The sequence below is a fragment of the Petaurus breviceps genome, unplaced genomic scaffold (genome assembly GCF_028583685.1).
Source record: "Petaurus breviceps papuanus isolate PSGF00001 unplaced genomic scaffold, PetGlider_PUasm1.0 90769, whole genome shotgun sequence".
Taxonomy (NCBI): domain Eukaryota; kingdom Metazoa; phylum Chordata; class Mammalia; order Diprotodontia; family Petauridae; genus Petaurus; species Petaurus breviceps.
In genome coordinates this window covers 17,667,224-17,685,624 of record NW_027187341.1, presented here as the reverse complement: position 1 = coordinate 17,685,624, position 18,401 = coordinate 17,667,224, and the positions used below count along the sequence as shown (strand labels likewise).

The window sequence follows — 18,401 nt, the reverse complement described above, 5'->3', positions numbered from 1 at the left end:
ACTGGCCTGGGCACCATCCTTAAATGGAGGTTCTTGGAGGAGCCATCCAACCAAAGGGAGAGTGTGTTCCACTCTGTGCATTTCCATGACTAGCAGGAGCCTGCAGAGCTGAGACCCCGTGGAGGAAGTCAGGTGTGCAGCCTGGAGAGAAGGAAGCTTTTTCCTACAAGTAGGCAGTTGCTTTAACATTTAGTTGAGGTAGATGGAATTCTGGGACTGGAATGCTTATATACGGATGAGGAAACATGCAGAGCCGGTGTGGTTTCCCTTCTTGTATGTGCCATCCATCCGTTTTGTCTGGCCCTTTCCTTGCTGTCTGGGAGTTCCTTTGGAGCACATGCCTTGGTGTTCTTCCTCAGGTGACTTCAGCTTTCCGAGGAAATCATGAGCTCGAGTCCTCTGCTTAAGAGAAGGGATGGGAGGAGTTGGGAGAGATGAAGTTTGTGCTTGAAGAGAGGAGGGTCGTATGTGACCCGATGCCTCTCACAAGGAGACTCGCATTACTTCTTGAAGCAGATCATTCCTTTTCCTTGTAACTGAAATAACCTCTCCACAACTTCTGCAGTTCCTAATGTTGCCTTGTACGAACCAAGTAAAATGAGGGTGACTCCTCTGTCGTTGTCCTTCATCATCCTCCACCCCCAAGTCCTCTCCAGACAAAACATCCCTATGGTGTGTTCTTGTGATGCACCAGGCAGAAACCCCTCACCATCCAGGTTGCTTTCCTCCATACAAATCCTAGTTTGTCCTTTTTAAAGGCTAGCAGCCACAGCTGGAGAAACTACTTCAGCTGGGGTCTGTCAGAGCAGAAGACAACAGGAAGACTCCGACCTCCCTTATTCAGGACTCTATGTTTTTATGTATCGCCATGGCCTAAGCACGTGTGAGCCCCCAGGGGGTCACCATTCCATGTCCTTGGCTTGTATTGAGTTTTCAGTTCATGAAAACCGTGTCTTTTTTCACAGGAATCGTCGTCTATCCACCACTCCCCCTGTTTTGTATTTGTGAATTTGTCTCTTTAATCTAGTTTTATAAATTTAATAAGCATTAATATAAATTAGGCCCCTATTTTCAGTCTATTAAGACCTTTTTAACATCCTGATTCTATCATCCAACTTGCTATCTGCCCATCTCAGGTATAGGTCATTTAAAAGATGCTATCATTTAAGTCTAATAATTGTTGAACAGAACAGACCTGAATATGGAGCCCTGTGGAACTCTGTGAGGTACCTCCCTCCAGATTAGTACTGACCGAGGTATTCACCCAAGTCCTAGTTGCACCTGACTCTGTCATCCAGCCCATATTTCTCTGTCTTGTTCAAAGGTTATACTTTGGAGACTCTATCATATGCCTTCCTAAACTCCAGGCCTACTATAGTCTTAGCACTCATCTACCAGTCAAGTGCCCCCCCCCCAAAGAACATGCTGTTTTGAAGTATGCTTAAATAGTACCCCCCAGATTGTTTAAATTGAAGGGAATAGAATTGAAAAGGCACTCTTAAATAATCATGCCGGTTTTTTGTGTAACCTCACATACAAAGCCTCCCCTCCCATATCTCTGCCTTTGGTCTGGCAGTCCCCAGCATCCAAAATGCCCTTGTTCCTTGTCTCTCTTGCAATCACTGCATTCCTTCAAAACTACATGAAGTTTTTCTGGATCCCTACAGTAACTAGTGCCCTCCCTTCCCAAAGGGCTCACAAGCCATCTCTTTATCCCTAAGGTTCACCAGGATTTTTCCAAGAATTAAAGTCAAGATCATTAGCTGAAGCATCAGTCTTCTTTCCTTAAGGATCAGGTTATCATTAGCCCATTTCCAGTCCTGTGGCACCTTTCTCTTTTTAGATACTTTTTCCAAAGATTACCAATAGGAGCTATGAATTGGTCCAACTATTCTGGAGAGCAGGTTGGAACTATGTCCATAAAGTCACTAAACTCTGCATACCCTTTGACCCTGAAATAATACCGCTAGAGATCAAAGAAGACAGAAAAGGTCCCATATATATAAAAAATATTTATAGCAGCTCTTTCTGGTAATTGCTGAAAATTAAGGGAGGGGAGGATAGGGTGCCCATCAGTTGGAGAATGGATGAACAAGTTATGGTGCTATCAGAAAAACCTGGGAAAACTTGTGAAGTGAGCAGAACCAGAAGATCAGTTTATACATTAGCATTTTAAAGACTAACAACTTTGAAAGAAAGATTTAGGAACGCTGATCAATTCAGTTCCGATTTATTCATTACCAATATTGAAGTGTCCCCGTCACCTCCTGGTAGAGGAATGATGGATTCAGGGTGCAGATTGAGATGTGTTTTTGGACATTTTCTCTGCATGCCTTTCAGAGATCAGAGTTGGTTGCCTGAGCTCCCTCAGCAGCCACATTAATTTCTTTAAACTGATTTTCTTTTTGTTCCTAGTCAGAATCATACAGGATGTAGCAACCTCCTTATCCTTTCTCAAAAATCTTTTGAAAAGTCACTTCTGACCTCATAAGTATCATTAAAATGGGCAATGATTTGAGCAACTTCCCAAATCCAGGATGCATGTCAAAACATACCTGGATTTCCCTCTCCTTGTGTACCCCTAGCTCTGAGCTGAATGATCACTTCCTTCCAAGGTTCTAAGCCATTATTTCTGCTTTGGAAGCCAGGTCTTTATTAATTAGCAGTTGTGAGGGTGGAAAGGGAGAAGGAGAGAGAGCTGTAGCAGATGTCTAGCCATTTGAAGAGTCCTACCACTACACTGTCATGCCTCTGTACCCAATTTGTGGCCTTCCAGATACCATAATGATATTTTTACCATTTGCCATTTTTATTTCTTACTCTGGATGTTCTCTACCATATTTACCCCCATCTGGTTTGTGAGTTGCCTTACAGGTGTAAATCTCACTGACTTTATCTGATCTCTTCCTTCTAGATAAGGTATTGTTTACATTGCTGAGATCCTGTTGTGAGCCACATCCCAGTTAAGTTGTAATGATGCTAATGAGGTCACAGGTTACTTCATTTATCTCTTTACATAATTACTCAGTGCATTTGTGTAGAGATATCAGAGTCCTTGATTTTCACTCTTTTTGGTTTCTTTTCATTTTATTTTGTTTTAACAAAATAAATCTAAACTATTTTGTTCAGGAATCTCTAGCAGCTGAAATTGAGGGAACTATGCGTAAAGAACTGAGTTTGGATGAGGAATCTTCTCTCTGCAAACAAAAGTAAGTCCCATTAGTCATCTCTGTGACCAAAGCACCAGAATAAAGAGAAAAAAGTGTTTCTGGGGAGTTTCTCAACTGTGGCCCAAAGTAACAGATATTTGTGAGACTGAGCTATAAAATCAGCCTACAGTTTATACTTTTCCTTGGTAACTTTCCTTTTTTATAGTTTTCTTCAACTTCCTTGTTCTGAAATTTATGAATATTTTAAACTAGTAAGTATGTCCTATTCTGTGGCATTTAAAACTTGAGAGACTACCCCACTTTAGATAACTTCATGTTTTATTAAATAAACACAACTGAGTGTGTTCTGAAGTCTTCTTTTTCAATTAATTTTAGTTTTTAATTCTAGTAGTTGCTTGGCTCATAATCTGTCCTGACCACAGTCACATCCAGATAAGTGTAAAATTGGGGCAACTTTTTTTTTCCCCAAAAAGATTTCTGGCTTTTCCTTTGTAAATTGCCTGGTTGAAAAAGACATTGCCCTCTTAACTTCCTTCCACCAGAGGCAAATGCCTTTCATTTTCCTCTTTAACAGAGAGCAGCAGAAGCGAGTATTTGATACTGTCAAGGTGGCTAATGACACGCGCTGCCGCTCAGCCTCATTTCCTGCCCTGCTTCCGATTCCGGGCTCCAACCGTTCAAGTGTCATAATGACAGCAAAGCCATTCCAGTCTGGGATTCAGCGTCTGGAGAGCAGGACACACCCAAGCCCAAGGAACAATGTGGATGATACATCCAAGGAAGGAGGGTAATTTGTTGCTTTGGTTTCTGTTTTTCTTGTGGCATTTCCATGGCCACCTTCATGAACTCAGAACCAAGCAGTCTGGTCACACTGTTCCAGGAACAATGCCATAGAAATAGGCAGGTTTCCATAATCATTCTAAAACCATCACTGCATTTTTTCATATAATTTTATTTAAAAAATTTTTATTTTAATATCCTAATGTATCCACGGAAGATTATGGCCCAAGAGTTCATGCTTTATTTGTTGACTACACACTTATAAAACTTACCAGCTAATGGAACTGGATTATAGAGGTCTGTACTCCTAATTTTATGTATTTGAGAGGCAGCATGACATAGGAGATGGGAGTCCAGAAGACCTAGGTTCAAGTCCAGCTTATGACATTACTGCTTGTGGGACCAATAGCAAGGTAACCCCACTTTGCCCCAGGCAAAGTCTATTAAGATTCTAAATTGTAGAGTAGGTCCTACTCTCCACTGGTAACGGGAGTTCCCTTTGGAGGCAATTCCCTATATCCTTGAAACTGCAGATCCCATCCCAAAAGGTTAGGGAGGTAAAGAGGAGGTATGTTACTCAATTGGAGATATAAATGTGATTAAAGATATTTATCTCTCTTGGGGCAGCTAGGTGGCACAGTGAATAGAGAGCTAAGCCTGGAATTAGGAAAACAAGTCACTTATCCTCTGTTTTCCTTAGTTTCCTTATCTATAAAATGGGGGAAATGACAGCCCTCACCCTCAAGGTTATCGTGAGAATCAGCTGAGATGATAACTGGTGCTTCACATAGTGCCTGACGGGTTGTAAGCACATAGAAATTAGCTACTGTTCGGTAAAGAAGCGCTATCTTCTGTGCACCAGATTATTTAAACCTTTGTATAAGGTGATACACTTCTTTCTTCTTAACAAATTTACATCTTTAAAAAAAATACCAAGTATTAGATTCCTTAGTATCCCTCCACAGCCTACACTGTGGAAATGAGAAACACAAAATGTGCTCGCTGCGGTCCTCCAGACCTAATGCTCGCTGAATCCAGTAATGCCTTGTGAAAGCACTTGGTAATGACCGGCCTCCAGTGTTGTCACTAGTGGGAGTGTTGTTATTTCCCACAGGGACTCTCAGAATACGAGGCTGCCAGGAACCCCTGGAGACAGTGACTTAGCTACAGCCTTGCACCGCCTTTGTCTGCGCCGGCAGAACTACTTAAGTGAGAAACAGTTCTTTGCCGAGGAATGGGAACGTAAGATGCATGTGTTGGCTGATGAGAAAGAAGAGGCCAGTGGCTGCAGCACGCCCACAGGGAGCTTTGCCTCTCTCTGCACCAACCAGTCTGAGGTCACAGACCTTAGTACCAGTACCAGCTGCATTCGGGCATTTATGCCAGAGAAGCTGCAGATTGTCAAACCCCTGGAAGGTGAGCAGTCCGTAATGGAAGAAGAAACCTTCCTGAGCTCTATGTTTCCAATTGTTTTCTTCTCTAGGAATTGATGCTGTGGTTTAGTCATTGCTTAAGGAACTCTCCCTGAAAAAGAGCCCTTGAGTCTAGCCCTTATTTGAGACTTGTTGAAGATCAGTTCTCTTGTTCTGATTCTGTTTAAAGTGTACATGTGGAAGGCAGCAAATACTCTGTTCTTATCCTTTGCTAAGGTGTTCTTAATGTATTTTCATTGGTGGTTTTTGTTTTTACATCACCCTCATTTTTTAGTATATCCTTTCCCCTTCCCTAGCCAGAGATCCATCCCTTGTAACAAAGAAGAAACAAAACTGGGGGAGGAAAATGTTCTGCAAAATTAACCAATACGTCAGCCAAATCTAACATGTGTAGTATTTTACCCCCTTAGTTTCCCATGTCTACAAAGAAAGCATGGAGGTGCATTTCCTCATTCTCCTACTGGATCAAACTTGGTTGTCATAATCTGACAGCATTTGGGTTTTTGTTTGTTTGGGGGGGAAGTTCTTTGCATTTACGTTATTGTGGACATTGCATATGTTGTATTTGATTCTGCTTGCTTCACTTCCCATGAGTTCATATGTCTTACCATGCTTTTCTCAATTCTTAGTATTCATCATTTCTTATGGCATGTTACTACTCTGTTGTGTTCATGTATTAGTTTGTTGAATTATTCCTCAAAATCAGCATCTACTTTGTTTCCAGTTGTTTGCCACCACAAAAAGTGCTTCTGTGAATATTTTAGTTTACACAGGACCTTTCTTTTCATCTCCTTGGGTTTATGCATAGAAATGTGAACTCTGACTCAAAGGGTATGTACATAATTTTAAATTGCTTTTAAGAATAAAAAGACCAAAGGTGTAAGAATAGGCAGTAAAATGAAATAAGACCAGGAAGGTAAATTTGGGCTAACTTGTGAAGAGATTTGAACACCAGGGAAGTTTATATTTTATCCCTAGGGTTGAGAAGAAGCCACTAAAATGGAAGAACATCTGTAGGAAAATCAGTTTTATGACTCTGAAGGATATAGCAGAGCATGAAGAGACTTAGGGCAGGGAGACCAATTAGAAGGCTGTTACATTGATCCAGGCAAGAGGTTAACAAGGTACTAAATCAGGGTGGTGGCTGTATGGGTGGAAAGAAGGGGATAGATGTGAGAGGTGGCGTGGGGTAGAAATGGCAAGATAGGGCACTTGGATGATAGTGAGTTAAACATGGCATCGGGATTGTAAACCTGAATGACTGGAAAGATGGTAGTGCCCTTGATGGTAAAAGGTGGCTTTGAAAGAAGGTTGGGTTTGGGAGAGGGAGATGAAGCATAATGAGTTTTGTTTTGAGATGCCTACGTCCAGTTTGAAATATGAAACAGGTAGTTGGTGGTAGGGAAATTGAGCTGAAGAAAGAGATTAGGGCTGACTCTGTTGATCTGTAAATTACCTGTATAGAGATGATAATTAAACCACTGGGAGCTGATGCAGACACTAAGTGAGAGAAAAGAGAGAAGAAGAATAGAGGGCCTAGGAGATTTGGGGTACACTCACAATTAGGAGATATGATTCCTACAGATGGTCATTCAGCAAGAGAACCAGTCAAAGAAGCAATCAGACCTGTAGGGAGGCAACCAAAAGCAGATAATGTCACAAAAGCCTAAGGAGCATCAGATGCCATGGAAGGATAAAGACTGAGAGCAGGTCCTTCAGTTTGCCAGTTAAGAGATTTTTGATAATTGGGTGGGTGAGGTAGAACCTCAGAATTATTTTTATTTAAATTTTATTGTCAGCGATTTGGAGGAGTCTTTCATATGGTTGTTAGTAATTTGTAGTTCTTTGAAACCTATTTGTTCATATGCTTTAACAATTTATTCTTTGGCGAATGACTCTTGGTTTTATGCATTTGTGTTAGTTCTCCATAAATCTTGGATTTTTTTCCCAGTCAGTGACTTCTCTTCTTAACCTAATTTGCATTCATTTTTTACATGCTAAAAGCTTTCAGTTTTATTAACCAAAGTTAGCTATTTTGTCTTTTGTTATTGCCTCTGTCTCTTGTTTGATAAGTCTTCTCCCCTAGCCATAGCTGTCAAAAGTACCTGAATCGGTCCTCATCCAATTTTTTTTCTTGTGTGACCTTTACTATGCAGTTGTATCCTCTATGAACATAATGTGGTTGACTGTTTAAGTTGTTGCTCTAAACCAAATTTTTGCCATGTTGCTTTTTAGTTTTCCCAGAAATTCTCATCAAGAGGGGAGTTTGGGGGAGGAGATAACGAGTTTAGTTTTGAACTTGTTGAGTTTAAGATGTCCATAAGACATCCAGTTCAGGGTATCCAATAGGCTGTTGGAGATGCAGGATGCAATGTCAGGAGAGAAGTTAGGCCTGGATAAAGAGATCTGAGAATGATACGCTTGGAGATGATAGTTGAATCCATAGGAACTAATGAGATCATCAAGCAAAATAATTGAAAAGAAGAGGACCCAGGAGGGATACCTGTGGTTAGTTGGATATGACTTGGATAAAGATTCAGCAAAGATGACCTCTGCCTCTATCCTTGAAATTGGCCAAATTGCTTGTGGGGTTTTTTTAAACCATGTACTATAATTTTCTTAATTTTATTATTATAAAATCTTAATTACATTACCAAACTATTGGACAACTCGACAAGTTAACAGGAAAATATACTTGTCATTCAGAATTAATTTCAATTTTTTGTAGTATAGACACTATCCTGAAATCTCTCTGCACTATTGATGTAAAAGGGATTCCTTCATTCAATTGAAAAAAAAGAAGTAGGTAATAACCCAGTCGATAAGGTACATTCCAACACTGATTCTGTTTTACCTATATATGATCAGAACTGGCATATATCAGAATAGTGGTGTTTAGAATGGAATGAAGTGAAATGATGTCAGTGTTCTCAGAATTATACTTCACAATTGGGTATTGAGATAACAGTATGGAGGATGTGTTCTCCCCCATTGAGCCTCATTACCTCTTACACCTCAGACATCCAGGTTGGAGATGTACTGACTGGTTTTTGGCTTACAAGTACAGAGGCTTAATTAAAGACCAGGAATTCTAGACCCATATTCCACACCCCTAGTTGCTTACACTTTCCTTCAATGAGTTGAGTCTCATACATCTAGGAATATATTTTTTCCTACATCTTCAGATTTCAAAAGGTGATTGTGAAGATAAACTACTAAACTATTTTCATCACCCTCTCATAATTCTGTTTCACTTTTAAGAATTTTATGATACTTAATACTAAAGTAGCTAATTTCATTATTCCATATTTGTTTGGTTTTACTATGAGCTTCTCTTCCAAAATAAAAGATACTGACCCCTCTAAAAGCTTCTCTTTTCCTACTCAGGATCTCAGACTCTACATCATTGGCAGCAACTTGCACAACCAAACCTGGGAACCATTCTTGACCCACGGCCAGGCGTCATTACAAAAGGCTTTACTTTATTGCCAGAAGATGCTGTTTATCACCTTTCTGATTTAGAAGAAGATGAAGACGGGGGCATAACATTTCAGGTTCAGCAGTCTTTTAAGGAGGAAGGGAAATCTTCAGTGTCTAAGCCAGTACCCAGTATCTTCCTACCACCTCTTACTTCAGCAAGTGTGCCACTTACAGGTAACATACATCTTTGGGCTGAATATAATTATTCTTAGCAGGCCTAAGCCATCAGCCTTCATTGCAGAGTGCTTGACTTTCTGGGTGCTTAATTAGTTTTCTTTGTCAAAATTTCAGTGGATACTGATAGATTTGTTTAGATATGAAATGATGGAAGCCATAGAGTTGGTAATTTGACCAGTAGAGCTATTGTTTTTAATGACTTTTATGTTTCAGTATGAGTTTTATGTTTACTGATTGATCTGAAATAGTTTGTAAAAGACAGAAAAAAAATCTTGATCCAGGAAGATTTAAAGTACAGAGTGACTCTTTCCACAGTTAGAGAAATAGAACCTGATTCCTAAGACAACTGTGTTTACTTCGGCTACCACAAAATGATAAGACCAATCTGGTTTTGATTTCAAGTTAAAAATTGGTACATGATCTAGTGGTACACTAGCCCGTCAATATTGTAATGCATACATAAAACTTCATGTATATTAAGTTTCTGTAGCCTTTTGGCATATAAACTTAAGAGGCACAAGCCATTATGAGAAAAAATGAAAGTAACTTTGTATTCTTTGTATAACTAAACTAGTATATTTTGGTTTCCCGTTTGGTGTCCTAATCTGCATTTTTGCCCATGTTACAGCCTCAAATCCGGGAAAATGTCTGTCGTCCACAAATTCCACATTTACCTTTACCACCTGTAGAATATTACATCCTTCTGATATCACTCAGGTTACCCCAAGGTAAGAGTATTTCAGTAATCTGTGATAAGTTTTCTTTTTTTCATTAAGGGATTACATTCTGTATCTTAAAGACCCTGACCCAGAAATTCAGAAGTCATTGAAGAAGAAATCAGCACAAATCTAGCCAACTGTTTAGTGTTTAATAGTGTGCTTTAGGTCCCTTTTTGATTTACCAGACGCTCTTAATCTCCAACATGTCTATCCCACAAGCAGACCTCTGACAACCCTAGAGTCCACTAGGTCTTCTCAACTGTTTGATAGTTTTCTCACTACTTTCACCCAAGGTTTCAATCCACAGCATTTTGATTGGAAGGAAAATCTGCTTTCCCTTTACTGTTATCACCTTTTTACTCCTTTTTAATTCTTCTTTTTCAAACATGTCTGGCTTTTAACTCTTGACAGTTTCTGTGAGTGAATGCTGTTGTCAAGATGATATGATCAGTACTAGTATATATCAGAATGGTGGTGTTTAGAGTGGAATGAACTTTGGCTTCTCATATCCCTCTTTTCTTTTTTCAATGATTTATGCTTAATATCTGATGGATCCTAATTTAATCATTACCAACTTTTCCTTCCATTGTAAGCTTTGAAGAGGTGGGGGAGTAGAAGATATGGGACATATATACCTAAGTATGTTATCAAAAGGGTGATATTGAAAATTTATGTTTTGTTTTAAAGGTAGTAAACTAGCAAATTGCTGTCCTGGAGAGAGAAGTTGCTTTTAATTTTGGCTTTATCTTTGTTTTTTTTATGAAGTGTTCTAAGGTACTTAAAAGGGAGACTTCTAAATATTGAATATTAATGAAATTATGTTTGTCTGTGAGGCTTAGAAACCTTTATGACTTGTGTAAATAGTCCATAATGATCCTTAATTATTTAGCAGGTGAAGCTTTTGCTTTAGAATCTTCCATGTTGATGCCACATTTTGGATAATTGTTTTGTTAGTTTATTTCTAAAAGATTCCCACATAAAGACAGCCTCTTGATCAGAATTATTCAAAATCCTAAGTGTGTTTTGCAGTTAGAAAAGTTAAACCTAACTTCAAAGACAGTCCTGTTTTTCCCAAAAGCTATCTGATACATATATTCCTTTGCTAATTTTGATTTCTAGTTTGAAATTGTTACATGGCATGACAATGTGCTGTTTTAAGTTCAACTAATAATTTACCTTTTAAAATTCCAATAAACTGGCAAAAAAAAAAATCCTTTTCTTTCCTGATAGCCTTTTTGAGCTTCACATTGGTCTAAGACAGAGTCAAGATTCTTATGCCTTCTTTGGTCAAGGACACAACAGAGAAATAAAAGCTTTAAATAGCATAAGTATCTGACAACACATAGATATATATAGACATATATTTCTTCTAACATTTTTCTGGCCAGTAAATGTTGAAAAAAAAAAAGAATTGTAATGACTGATAAGTTTATTGCTGTTTTTTCTCATTGCCTTCCTTTTGACTATTGTCCAGAGACCAAAGGTTGAGCTTAATTCCCTCTACTATCACAGGGATCAGAGTTCTAAGGTGAGAGTTGAAAAATACATCCATAGATTCTTAAACTACCTTTGAGTGGTATAGTATAAGGACATGTATAAATTTGGGTTCGATATTTCTGGGAGGAAATCCCACTAAGTTGTTAGTATAATGGTCATTCAGCATTTACCAAGTAGGCCATTAAAAACAGACACATTCCTTCTCTAGGAAGGGATGGAGGTTTGGGGTTTTTTAATATTTGTTTAAAAAAGGAAGATGCTATATAAAAGGCATAAAAATAATCAAACCTAATTTTATCTATTGTGTTTCATTTATAGAATAGAAATATTCATTGAAAGTTAGCAAAATTTATGTTATCAATGTATTTCATTTATAGAATAGAAATGTTCTTTAAGTATAGCGAAAGAGCAGCTAGGTAGCGCAGTGAGTAGAGCACCGGCCCTGGATTCAGGAGGACCTGAGTTCAAATTTGGCCTCAAACACTTAACTAGCCGTGTGACCTTGGGCAAGTTACTTAACCCCAAATGCCCTCCAAAAAGCAAAAAAAAAAAAGTATAGTGAATTTTTACAAAGCAAATTATTTGCCCACTGATTTTTTATTATAAAATTAGAAATATATTCCCATAAAAAGAACTTCTGCTCCAATAGGCTAAAAATACTTCTCTTGGCATAGCAAATATACAATGGATCTTTACGAAATAACCAAATCACTAAAGAAATGATAATAATTAGTAATAATAGTTAACACTAAGATGGCACTTAATATGTGCCAGGCTGAGTGCTTTAGAATGATTATCTCATTTAATCTTCACAACAACCCTGGGAGGTAGATGCTATTATTATACACATTTAACAGATGAGGAAAGTGATCAAAGAGATTAAATGACTTGCCTAGGGTCACACGGCTAGAAAATGTCTGAGACTGAATTTGAACTCAGGTTTAACCCAGGCCTGGCATTCTATCCATTTCACCATCAAGCTGCCTCAAAGTTAGAAGGCATTATCTAGGCCAAGGGCTCTTAACTTTTTTTGTATCATAAATCCCTTGACAGCCTGGTGAAGACTATGGACTCCTCCAAATAATGTTTTAAAATGCATAGGATTGAAAAGGAAATCAGTTATATTGAAATTCCGTTGTCCAAAAGAAATTAAAATGTTCACAAACCCCAGATTAGGAGCGCCTGATCTTGATCATCCAATACAACCAATGCCTAAGCAAGAATCCCTTCTATGATATGTCTGCAAGTGATTATCCAGGCTTTATTTAAGGCTTCTAGTACATGGAAAACCATTGCCTCCTAACCAGTCTGTTCCATGTGGACAGCTCACATTTATTAGGCATTTTTCCTCCCATTTCCACATGACACCCTTTCAGGTACTTGAAGACTGCTGTGATGTTACTACCATCCAGCCTTCTTTCCATGTTAACCTCCCCAGGATCTTCAGTAATCCTCATATGGGATGTTGGCCTCCATTGAACTTACTCCAGCACGTTAATGACCTTCCTAAAGCATGGCACCCAGAACTGGACATAGTACTCCAACTATTGTCTGAACAGGACAGAGACGAGTGACACCTCCCTTGGCCACCCAGCCTCTCTTATACAGCCTTAGATCACTTGTGGCTAACATGCTGCGGGCTCACATCCAGCTTGCAGTCCGCTAAAACCCCCAGATATCTTTCAGACGCATGGCTGTCTAATCATGACTGCCTCATCTTATATTTGTAAAGCTGAGTTTTGGAAACTAAGGATAAGACTTAACATTTTTCCTTTTTAAAATTCATCTCAGTTTCAACCTGATCTTCCAGCCTGTTGATCTTTTTGGATCCTAATTCTGTCATCCAGTAGGTTAGCTATCCTAAGTTATAGATCATCAGTAAACTTGATAAGTATGCCATGCCTTTATCCAAGTGATTGATAAAAATGTTAAAAATACAGAATCCCTTAAGAGACAATGCTTAGAGCACCTTTGGGCCCAGCCATCCAGCTAAGTCCAGTTCTCTACATGACTACTCTTTAATCCATTTCACATTTCTTCTTAAAGTATAACGTGAGATTGCCCCCTTCTCCCAAAAAGAGAGTCATTCTTTTCTTTAATGCAGTAGGGAGAACAGAAGGAAGGCCAGAAGAAGTCCCAGAAAAGCAGGACAGTTTTGAAAGTTACATGTTGAGTTAAGTTTATACTTAAAAAGAAAAGCAAGCTGCACATAAATTCACAATTTTATGAAAATCCTCTTTTTCTGTTCTGTTTATATGGAAGTGCTCATTTTATTTGGTGTTTAAGTCCAGATTTTTAAAAAGTTTTTAAAAATAAAATAAAAATTTTTGAGCTTAAATATTGAACTGAACTTAAAATTTTAACAAAAAATTTAAATATTAAGAAACAATATAGTATATATATAATTAAATATTAAGAAACAATATAGTATATATAATATTCTTATATTAACATATGTAACATATGTAGTACTAGACTTTAAAGTGTCATATCAATACCTACCTGTAGGAATTGTCTGGTGGGCCATTTAGAGCTTAGAGAATTAGTGTGATTATTTTTATAAGTACATAGTTTTACACTTAAAAGATATGTTTTAAGTGAAATGCACCTGTAAAAAAAAGTCTTATGCTAAATGTTGATGGTAATTATGATTATGCTACCAAACATCTGTGTTTGTTTTTAGCTCCAAGTTCCCATCATTATCCTGTGGAAGTACTGGTAGCAGTACCCCTAGTACAGCAATGAATTCCCCTGCCCTGTCCTACAGGCTCAACATCGGGGAATCCATCAGCAGCCGACGAGACTCTACAACCACCTGCAGCAGCACCATGGGTCTGGCCAGACTTCTGCAAGAACGAGGCATCTCTGCCAAAGTATACCATAGCCCTATTTCAGAGAACCCTCTCATCCTGCCAACCACTAAAGTCCCAGCCATTCCCTCCACCCCACCAAATTCTCCATACCATTCACCTTGTCCGTCTCCTTTGCCTTTTGAATCCCGAGCATATCTCTCAGAAAACTTTCTTGCCTCTCGACCAGCTGAAACATTCCTACAGGAGATGTATGGCTTGAGGCCTTCCAAAAACCCTCCAGATATTGGCCAGTTGAAGATGAACCTGGTGGACAGACTAAAGAGACTCGGAATAGCCAGGGTCATCAAGACCCCTGAGATGAAGGAAAACAGAAAAAGCCAAGGGACAGAAATTGGCCTGCGAAGACCAGACTCTGCTGCCTTTTTAAATGCAAGTAGCAATCTGTTGGGTGGACTCAGGCGGAACCAGAGTCTTCCAGTCATGATGGGCAGCTTTGGAGCCCCAGTTTGCACATCCTCCCCCAAAATGGCTGTCTTGAAGGAAGACTGAATTTGAACATGAAGGATAAACTTGTAGTGATCAAAGTAGTCTAATCTGAAGGAAAAAGAAAGTTGCAGAAGGGTTGTGGATGTGAGAAAGAAAAAGTATGAAGATGAGTGTGGTGAAAAGGTCCAGAGTACGAGCACTAGTAACTGAGAAATATGTAGGCAAAAGAGGTGGTCACCGGTATTAGGGAGGAAGAGGCAGAGAGCACTCCTGGAGCCTCAGGGTTTCTTGACTTGAACCAAAAAAAAAAAAAAAAAGGCAAAGAAACAGTAAAATTCTTTCACAGTAGAGCATGTCCAAAATACATTGTGGGCTTGTATTCTCATCCCTTTCTAGCTGGGAATCACAAGCAGGGAGAAATCAGTTTATAGAGGCAGAGAATGAGAGCAGCTTCCATTGTCATTTGGAAAAATATTCTTTTTATCAAGGCTGGTACCTAAGCCAGGGATTAAAGTGACAGGTCCAGGCTGTTACTTAGAAATAATGAGAAATTTTATACATTTTTCCCATTTGCTCTTTAGTTATAAGCATGTCTGTCACCTGCTATTTTCACAATTGAAACAACAACAAAAAAAACTAGGAATTTTACCTTTTTGTCAGATCAGAAGAAGCCCATGTTTCTTTCTGCCTCATGTCCACCAACCAGATAGGAGAATTACACTGAGCACAAGCACTATTCAAATTCCTTTTGTATTTGCAACCACCTCTACAGTTTTTAAAAATTTTATATTTTTGTACTATGCAAAAAACCAATGCTCTTAGGGATTTCTTTATTATTTTCTTTTTCTACTTTAGCAAGCTTAGTGAACTGGAGCCAATGAAATTTATTATCAGAATTTCCTTTTGGAGGAGTGCAATGGTCAAGACATATGGACATAATTATGTGTGTCTCAGGTCTCCTTGGAGGCTGGGAAGAGCGTAAAGAAGAAGTGCAATCCATAGGAATTGGGGGATGTTGTATTTTTGTTTTTTAAAAAAAAGTTTGTCACAACTTTGGAAAGGAATCTTTCCAGAGTGGGCTATGCATATTTTTTAATGGAAGAATACCTGTATTTGCACAAAGAAATTCTCAGGCACATTGAATTATTAGAAACTGAAGAAACACCCAGGTGCTTACTTTGGCGTTGTATTTTGATTTTATTAAATCTAAATGAAAAGTATATCACAAAATAAAGACCAAACAGGGAGTTGTTCTATTGTGACTGCTTGGTAATATCTAGCCCTTTCTCTAAAAATAAGCTTTTTAAAGGGTAGATCAAATGAAACCTGCTGAGGCAGGTTGCCTTTGCTCTTCCAAATGGGTTCCCTTTATATCTGTTGGCATCAGCAGACCCTTTGGTGTTAGGTTTCAAATACCAAAATGAAATGCAGAGTTGTGACAGGAAGAAGTAGATTCGTTTTTCCCAGGCCCACTGAATGATGTCTGCACCTCCATATATTACAGTAGTATCATTTGAATAGGACAGTTTGAAAATAAATGGAATTACCTAAGAAACATGGTTGATGAAAAAAATGAACAGAAATGAGTTATTACCCTTCTTTTTGTTTCCAGATGGGAAAAGCACAAATCTCTCTGGTGCTGACTTGCATGAATCTTAGCACTTTGCCTCTTTCCTATGGGTTAGCTTTGTCGATGACCCTGATTTAGAGGAAAGAGGACTTCTGTGGGTGAACTTTTTGCCTAGAATAATTAGGCTCTCCGTGAGACCTGTAATTAACCTGATGATCAGCAACAGATTCTTCACCCCTTTGGCTGCCAGAGGCTCCTTCCCAACTTTTGAGGAGCTGTGGACTCAGCCATGAGTATAAAAATCTCAAGATAATATAGGTCAGGGGGGAAAAAAAATCAACTAACACTTGTACATTGTCAGCCATGAATTTTCGATCCTTTTAAGTATTTTTGTGGTATATTTTAATATATCTTCAAATTTTCTAAATGATACTTTAAAAAAAAGTGAAGACAACTTCCTCTTCCATCTTGTGCCTAAGGAGTGCAGTCACACATTCAAAGAGGAATAAAAAACGTGGGCATAAATAAAACTGATGTAAGCATGTCCCCTAACTGTAAAGAATGCTAAAAGAAAAATCCTAGTTGCTTATTACAGGAAGAAAAACCAACCCCCAAACTCTCCATTTTTTAAAAGGGCTTTTGAATTTGTTTTACTCATAGTAACTATGTGGGCTTTTTGCTTTCTTTATAGTTAGACTTTTTTTCCTTTTCCCTCAAATGAACCAGATTTCTAGTGTGTCCTTTTGCTAGGATATTTATGGTTTCTGAGAGGCATAAAGAAGTGAATTGGAAGCAGAATGGTGTGGCATGGGAGCCAGGAAACAGCACAAAGTGTCAAATGTCAGGCTTCTGTAGTCTATTATATAAGTATTTATAGACTAAACTAGATTTTGAAGTGTTCTATATTGAGGAAATTTTAATTTATATGTACCTTTACCTCCTCCCCCTCCCCCCATCCCCACTAGCCCTGTAATGATCTCTAGGTAGTAGTTAACCATTAGCTTAATTATCAGCCAGGTAAGCAAAGGTTTGTTTAGAGACAGACTGGGCCAAAAGCCAGAGGGTCAAATACCAGTCCATGTTGGTCATGAAGAAGTGGGTCTGTGTAAGAAGTCATGCAGAAAAATTGCAAGAGCCAGTCAAATGTTACATGGTACACACAGTCTGAGAATCTGCACCACATCATGATTTTGTGATGAGTTTTCAGTGACAAGAAAGCCTCCTAGACTTGTCCATCATGCTGTTCTCTCCATTCAGATATTGTTTTCTGTCTTTACAACTTCCATGTTGGACTTGAAGACTGATGTAAAAAACCAAACTTTTCTTTCTTTCTAGCCTTCAAGGAGGTTTTCTGTGTCTATACCTCTCGAGTAGAAGTAGTTCCTGTTAACGAACAGGCTAACTACCTAAACTCAAAAAAAAAAAGCAGCCTATCCCACCTTTAAAGCTTCTGGAGAGAAGTTAATGATAATATTGGAGCAGCACAAGCACCTGGTTTAACTGCTATGTGTTCCAACACAAATCTGGCATTGAGGTGCCAATCGGAAAGGAGAAACATTAAAAGAGGCTTACTGAGAACTGACAGCTGATTCCCTGTAATCTGTGCTTGATGCAATATTAAAGTATTATTAGTTCTGACAAATGAAAGTATGTGTGCATTCTCTGGGCCTGGTCTTAAAGTCTGATTTTCTTTCCTTGGATGTCCAATGTAACCATGTACTCCCTGGGTCCAGCCCAGCAGAGAAATGCATTAGTGTATGCTGGCATGACTGCAGTCTAGAGTGTGGCAGACAGCATTGTCTGATGTTGGGGAATGTGGGCTTCTGTCAGACAGCTTTGTGCACTTGACTTTATGGCATGGAAAAAAGATAATAAACAACTTTGTTTTTAAGTTCACTTGCTCTGCTCTGGTTTTGTCTCAGATCTTTGCCTTTTCTTTCTGTTTATAATCGGGTTGCATACTAAACGTTTTTCACCCCCATTTCTATTTGTTGCGCTTACTCCCTCCTACCTCCACATAAGCTTACAGAGTTTGGGGGGAAAATAGTCACGCAGAAAACCTTCGGATTCATAGGAGTTCTGCTGCCCCTGCCAACAATGAATCACTATATGACATTGGACAAATCATTCAGTGTTTCTGCCTCTGTGAACTAGAAACCTATAAACTAGGATTAACATCTCCTACCTACTTGGTAAAAATTTTGTGAAAATAAAATGAAAACCCTTAGGAGGGGGAGAAGGTACTTAGCACATTCAGGATATTTATAAGTGTATTT

General features: G+C 38.7%; 1 protein-coding gene across 7 annotated transcripts in view; it reads left to right on the top strand.

The window, feature by feature from the left end:
* TRAK2 (trafficking kinesin protein 2) overlaps positions 1-18,024 on the top strand; it is a 71,875-nt gene extending 53,851 nt beyond the window's left edge. For 5 of the 7 annotated variants that reach the window (XM_069068776.1, XM_069068778.1, XM_069068779.1 and 2 more), the window contains 7 exons: positions 3,130-3,209; positions 3,745-3,957; positions 5,065-5,366; positions 8,771-9,037; positions 9,669-9,768; positions 11,234-11,287; positions 13,940-18,024. In XM_069068776.1, coding sequence (XP_068924877.1) covers positions 3,130-3,209; positions 3,745-3,957; positions 5,065-5,366; positions 8,771-9,037; positions 9,669-9,768; positions 11,234-11,287; positions 13,940-14,618 — 1,695 coding nt within the window. In that variant the 3' untranslated portion in view covers positions 14,619-18,024. The remainder of the gene's footprint in view (positions 1-3,129; positions 3,210-3,744; positions 3,958-5,064; positions 5,367-8,770; positions 9,038-9,668; positions 9,769-11,233; positions 11,288-13,939) is intronic. The other 2 variants (XM_069068782.1, XM_069068781.1) reach the window with 2 other exon arrangements.
* Positions 18,025-18,401: the final 377 nt, after the last annotated feature.